Raw genomic sequence first — 6,754 nt, 5'->3', positions numbered from 1 at the left:
GAAGATAATGGTGTGGACCAGGCCGTTCAAGAAAGTTTCTCCTTGCCGGGAAGCAGACGACAGAAAAGCTAAGTTGCTAAAAGTTTGAGCAATCAGTTTTTTTAAGTTTTTGAGTTATTTTCCTTGAACGACCGTGCTTTGTATGGAAAATCTGTGCGCGGAGGAACCAACTCGTAGCTAGCTGCGCCCTTACTTTGTTTCGAGTCCGCTCAACAACTTAAGTGAGCTGCAACTAGTTGCGACAAGGTTGCTTGTCGGTAGCGACCCCGCCAGCAGGCTACTAAAGTTCCGCACTCGGCGCTCACGGCAAGGGTGCCTGCACCGGCAAGTTTCCCTAGAAAGCGTAGGGCAGAACCATACAAAGCCAAGAGTCGAGTAAAGGAAGTAACACCACAATTTTTTGCCTAAGATAGAGTTATATTACAAAAATAACTTGTCGCGCCTCTAATAAAGTGTTCCCATGACATGACTGGCAGCGACAAGAAAAGAAGAAAATGGACGGCCTAATCTACGCGACCGCCGTCAACCCTTTTGACCTCGTTCACCCTGTACACAATGGGTGCGACGAGGGCCTTAAGTGCGTCAAGATCAGCGTCCGCCGGCAGCCTCTTGAGGACGTTGCTGAGGTTGAGGCCCGGATTGCGGAAGGCCACCTTCACCAGCACCTTCTCCAGAACTCCGGCACAAATCGAGCGTGACTCGTCGGCCAACTGCTTTGGGATCCGTTCCCGGAGTTGCTGGAGCGCCGCCGCCACGCCTTTGAAGAACAGAGTGAGCTTGGCGCTGGGTTGGAGGTTCTCGTCGGAGGAGTACCCGAAGCCTTCCACCCCCAATTGCACCAGCTCCTCTTCGATGACTGCAGCAATGTTCACGAGGCCCTCCGTCCAGAGCGCCACAGTATCTCTGAGAAGATTCTGGGTTTCGGCGGCCCTCGCTAGCAGCGCCTCGTTGGCCTTGATGTCCTTCTTCAAGTCCGCCTCCCGTTTCTTGGCGCCGTCCAACGTCTCCGTCAGGGTGGCCAGCTTCAGCTCCAGATCAGCATTGGAATTCTTGGCGGTGCGCAGCTCTTTGCCCTTCTCGGAGAGTTGGCCCTGCAGCTCACCGTGGGCAAGGGCGTCCTTCTCGCGCTCCAGCTTGAGCGCGGCAAGCTCTTCGCCACCCAACTTCAGATCAGCCTCCAGCTGCGCCACCTTTACTTCCAATTCCTTCTTGGCGGTCTCGGCAGCCGCAGCCGCATCCTTTGCCTCTTGGAGCGACCCGCCAAGTGCCCATTCGCGCGCGGCAAGCTCCTCCTCGTGGCTGTCGAGGTTCACTTTCCGCTGAGCCAGCTCGCCTTCTCGCGCGTACAGCTTCTCGCCGGTGAGCCGCTGCTGCTCTTCAGCTTCGGCCTTCTCGAGGAGGAAGGCCTTCCGCTCTTCAGCAAGCTGCTCCCGCTCCTCCGCCAAGGTCCGGAGAGCTTCCTGGCAAAAACCCCGGAGCTCCTCCGCGCGCTTCTCTATATCCACGCTCGCTTTCGCGACGAGCGCTTCCCGGGACTCCAACTTGACTTGACGGGCGTGATAGAGCGCCAGCAGCCTCCGCAGCAGCCGCTCCTCCTCGGGCTCATCACTGCTGCTTCCCGGCGCGTCAACGATCGACAACCCGGCGGAGGCGAGCACCTCCCCATCCAAAACTTCTCCTTCCACAGGCGCCTTGGAGCTTGACGCCCAAGGGAGCTTGATGAAGATGCCCTCACCAGCCTTCAGATAGGCGCCGGGCTGGGGCTCCTCGGAGCCTGACGCTACGGCAGCGGCGGAGGGATCGGCGGTAGGTGCAGCGCCTGACGCTCCTGCGGCCTCAGGGCCGTCAGTGCGATCGCCAGATCCCTCGCCAGCTTCCTCGGCGGCAGCCTTGGCGGCCTCTTCACCGGCAGGCACATCGGCACCAGCTCCGTCTTTGGCGGTCGCGGCATCATCAGTGTTGCCGCGCGCGTCCTCTCCGCCGCCCACCTCGGTCTCCATCGGATCCGCGGAGGGTGGAGCTGACGACCGGAGAAGAATGAGAAGTCAAACAAGCACTCAAGAAGAAAAATCAGCAGAAGAATACAAAGAAAGTTTCGGGCAGGAAGGATTACCTGTGCTGGGATCCGCTGTCATAAGCTCCACCACCGACGGATCGTTAGCGCTATCCCTTGCCGGAGACTCCTCCCTTGCCGGAGGCTCCTCCCTTACCGGAGAACGCTCCCTTGCCGGGGAGTCCGCCCTTGGCGGCGTAGTCGAAGTAGACGACGAGTCGGAGGTGATCACCACGCCCTCCTGATGAAGCTGTTCTGCTCCTGCACAAACAAACCAGTGATCAGATGTCAACAAAGGAAAAGAGCAACCACGCGCACCCAGAAGCAGAAAGTAAACCATATGCTTACGCTGGGGGCTGCGCTAGGGGCTGCTCTGCGAAGTGATGGCCGGATCCGGCAAGGTGGTCTCGGGCGCGCCTCCTGTCGTCGCAGTGGGCTCGTCCTCGATGATCACCACCTGAGCCTTGGCCCTCTTCGTCGCCCTCTGGGCCAGAGTCCTGAAAAGGGAGAGTCCAGGGTGGGTCAGATCAGATGCAAGACAGGAATGGCAAGTTGAAGAACCACAAGAACAACAAGGGAATCTTACTCTTCTTCCTCTTCCTCGTCGGAGCTGAGCACGGAGAGGTCGAAGTTCGGCCCACCTCCGCCGCGAAGAGGTGGAGGGGTGGGATCCCTTGACCGCTTGGCGGGGACTGCGGCGCCAGCCCGAGATGACCCCGCCCCAGTTGCCACTGCGGCGGGAGGCGCACCCGCGGCAACCGTACTTGCGCGGCGGAGCGCGTCGCGCGGCGCTGCGGCTGTTGACCAGCTTGCCGCCCTGCTGCGTCCCCGATCCTGCGGAGGCGCCTTCTTGGCTGCACTGGGGGCTGCGTTTCGGGCCCTATTCCTGGCAAGCTCCCCGGAGATGGCGGGCCGCTCGCACCCTCGGCGGGATCACTCAACTCGGCGTCGGGCGCGGCAAGCTCTTCTTCGTCTTCGGGCCACTCCCGCTCAGCAAGACTCATCGCCGATGCCGCGTCTGCTTCCTCCACCATGAACCCAAATTCACCCGCGGCTGCGGCTGCCGCCGCCTCTTCCGCCCTGGTGGCGATGCGTTCCATCTCTTGATCGGTGGTGTCGCGGGTGAGGAGCTTCTTGTCATCAGCATTGACCGCTACTTCCACTAGGCTGTCGAAGAACTGCTGCACAATGTCTCCGGCAGGCTCTTGCCAAGTTGGAGCGATCCCGTGCGAATCACACAACGGCATCATGGTGCAGATGCGGTCGCGTGAGGAGTTGTTGCACAGAGGAACGACGCCTGCCGGCAACCTGAACCACTCGGGATGCTGTGGGTCGTGCTTGAATATCTCCTTGAGTATCCCGTCCAACTCTATGACGGTGAAATTGAAGTTGAGGCCTGGGCGCAACCTCATGATATCTGCCGGGCCTCCAAATTCCCAGGCGGGTCTCCCCCTCGCCTGCAGAGGGGCGATGCGCCGGCGAAGGAAATCTGCGCCGACAGCTCCTACAGTCAGCCCGGCAAGCCTGAGACGCAAGATCCGAGTGGTGGCGATCTTCAGCTTGTCGTCATCCACGGACAGAGCGCTCCAGTCATTGCGGCTTGGTGCAGGGCGGTGAACGGCTGCGGGCTCCCTTCTACAACCCAGCACCAATTTGCTCTCCACTCGTCCCACTTGCTGCGGAGCTCCCCCTCCAGATAGGTCTCCTTCTTGCCGGCCAGCGAGATCCAGGCGATCCCGCCGGCAAGAGGTTCCCCTCTCTCGACACGAGGCATAAAGAAATGGCGGAAGAGAGCTACGTTGGGGTGGACTCCGACAAAGTTTTCGCATAGATGGGCGAAAACTGCCACGGTCAGAACGGCGTTGGGGGTGAAGTCAAGGAGGTGGAGTCCATAGGTGTTCATGACGTCGCAAAAGAAATCAGAGAATGGCGGGCAGAGCCCGCAGTAGAAGAACACGGCGAAGAAAGGATATCCGCCAACTGGAGCTGCTTGCGAGGCGACGGCGGAGAGTACCTTCGTGCGCGGATGCGCCCGCGTCTCCGTCGACCAGAAGAGATAGTACCACTCCCTCAGCTCCTTCGCGGAGAGCTCGGGGGGAAAGTGGCCCGCTCCTTCCGCAGCGCCTCAAGCCGCTGCGCTTCGGTCGACTTCACAGCTTTCGCGGCCGCGGCCTTCATGGCCTTCCCCTTCCCGGGCTTCGGAGGCATGGCAGAGGCGGTGGGGGAGATCGACGGCGCTGGTGGTGGCGGCAGCGACGGGGGCGGAGCGCTGCCCTCTTTCAACTCTGCAAGCGGAGGAGGGCGGCGGAGATTTCTGAGATTGCAGCAGCGAAGGGCAAAGGTGGGGGAAATGCCCCTGTTTCCCCTGCTTATAAAGAGGGACGGGGCGGACATTTCGGCCTTCCAAATAAACAACCACCCACGATCTCTTCCACGACTCCGCGATTGACGCGTGCCGTTACGGGAGGCGCGGTGGATACGGAGTTAGATTCGGCATAACCCAGGCTCCGCGCGTGCCCGTGCCCTGTTTTGGGCCTGGCCCAACAGCGCTCAGCACCGTGTGTGGCCCAGGCCCGGGGGCTCCTGTCGGTGTACTAGAGTAGGGGTACCCTAGTATCCCGAACTTGTGCACGGGCAGTTGCAGCGCCGCGCGGCAAGGCTTGCCGGACGACCGCCAGAGTCCTTCGTGGGTTCCTTTGGAGCCATTCAAGAACAAAGCATTCAAGATGAAGAGACAAGGCCCCGGCAAGAGGAGCTTGCCGGGAAGGCCAACCACGGCACTTCAAGAAACTTGCCGCGATGCACCACACGTCCCGGCAAGGTCCGGTGAGCGACAAGCTTCTGGACTCGACAAGACGACGACCCCGACAAGGTACTCGCTGGGGCCCGCTGCCACTCTGTACCCACGCTCCAGCGCACCCACCCGCGTGTCGCCATGAGGCTTCCTCAGGGGCGCGTGGCGGGAACCTGTGCAGCCAGGGGTACGCGGTGGCAAGCGGAGATGAAGAGAAGGCCATCGTGGCAAACGGTGGCGCTCCTAACGGTCACTTTTTGCATTGTTTAGGCAACTCAGACGGGCATTCAATGACCTTGTCCCCTGCCGTCAGAGTTAGGTAGGGTGCACTGTGTCCACAGTAGCGGTAGCTGCGCCTACCGCATCCTTTTCCATTTTTTATCCTTCTAGTCTATGTTGCCACCTGTCGGTGACCCCTTGAAAGTATAAAAGGAGGCCCAAGCGCAACGTAGAGGGGGTTCGGCTCATTCAAAACATCAGGAACACTCTCACGCTCGGTCTGGCAGCGTCCATCGCTCCTGAGCAAGAATTCAATACACACGAACAAGCAACAGTAGGGTTTTACGCATCCGTGCGGCCCGAAGCTGGGTAAAACTGCTCGTGTGTACTGCCTCGATCCGCTCTTTGCGCGGCCTCCGCCCCTCTCCGAACCGAAAGGGGCCCGGTTCCCATAGGTGTTGATGGATCAGTTTCCCCGACACGTGGTATATAAAGTACCAATGGCTCTTCGCACTCTCTCATGGATTAGTGTCTCTCTGCTTGTCTTGGCGTCCTGGTCATGCGCTGCAGCCAGGGCCGCACGGGCACCAAAAGCGGCCGACCCGACCTATGGGTTCACGTCGGTGAGGCTCGACGTGCTGCAGCGCCCCTACGACGAGGCGAGCGGCGCACGCTACAGCTTCGACGGCACCATGCGGATGCTCTGGGTGCTCGCCACCGACAAGCCCCATGCCCGCCAGAGGCATACCAGCCCAAGAACTGAGATCAGGATGGCAGTAAGTAATTACAAGTCATTGCTATGTACTCCCTTCGTTCCTAAATATTTGTCTTTCTAGAGATTTCAACGGTGACTATATACGAAGCAAAATGAATGAATCTACACTTTAAAATACGTTTATATATATTCGTATGTGATAGTCCATTTGAAATATCTAAAAAGACAAATATTTAGGAACAAAGAGAGTACTACATTTGAGACTGATTAAGATTTAGTGATCTTACTGATCTTCTTCTGCTCACAGGGGTACGACTACAGCTCCGGCGTGTGGCAGTTCGAGGGCCACGGGTACGTCCCCTCCGGCACCACGGGGGTGTCTACCATGCAGGTGTTCGGTGCCGGCGAGACGGCCACCACGCTCATGCTGCATGTCTACGATGGCGCGCTGCGGTACTACGACCGGCAGGTCGTGGAAGACTCCATCTATGACAGATGGTTCCGGCTGAACGTGGTCCACGATGTCGAGGCATCCACGCTCACTGTGTACATCGATGGCGAGCAGAAGCTGCAAGTCCAAGGCCGCGGCGGCGACTCTCACTACTTCAAATTTGGTGTGTATGTGCAGAACCACGACTCCAGCTGCATGGAGTCTCGCTGGAAAGACGTTAGGATCTTCAAGAAGCATTAGAATTATTTGTGTGCATATATATATATGTATGTTGATGGAGTTACTATGTTTGTACTGTTTATTTATGAAGTTTAATAGTACTCAATATTTACTAAATATGATGTTTATATATACGAGGATCCGTTTTCTATATTTATGCTTGCAATGTTTTGCAGAGGCCGGGGCAATCCCTTTTTCGAAAAAAATGTGCTTTGTAATGTACGTTCTTTGTAATGTGCATGCATAGTGTTTTTAGGTACTACTCCCTCCGTCTCACAATAACTGACTCAATTTTGTACTGTA

General features: G+C 58.0%; 1 protein-coding gene across 1 annotated transcript; it reads left to right on the top strand.

Moving 5' to 3' along the window:
- Positions 1–5,566: 5,566 nt before the first annotated feature.
- Positions 5,567–6,472, top strand: LOC123157763 (citrate-binding protein-like). Its single transcript, XM_044575979.1, has 2 exons — positions 5,567–5,842; positions 6,089–6,472. The coding sequence occupies exons 1-2, from the start codon at positions 5,567–5,569 to the stop codon at positions 6,470–6,472; spliced, it is 660 nt and encodes a 219-aa protein (XP_044431914.1).
- Positions 6,473–6,754: the final 282 nt, after the last annotated feature.

This window comes from Triticum aestivum, chromosome 7B (genome assembly GCF_018294505.1).
Source record: "Triticum aestivum cultivar Chinese Spring chromosome 7B, IWGSC CS RefSeq v2.1, whole genome shotgun sequence".
In the NCBI taxonomy this organism is placed as follows: Eukaryota; Viridiplantae; Streptophyta; class Magnoliopsida; order Poales; family Poaceae; genus Triticum; species Triticum aestivum.
The sequence above is the reverse complement of the archived record's forward strand: the minus strand, read 5'-3'. Positions and strand labels throughout refer to the sequence as shown.

Bases quoted from the DNA above. Each gene is read 5' to 3' on its own strand.
- LOC123157763 (XM_044575979.1), top strand. From the start codon at position 5,567: ATGGCTCTTCGCACTCTCTCATGGATTAGTGTCTCTCTGCTTGTCTTG. The intron at 5,843-6,088 runs GTAAGTAATTAC...TTCTGCTCACAG, and splicing joins GAACTGAGATCAGGATGGCA to GGGTACGACTACAGCTCCGG.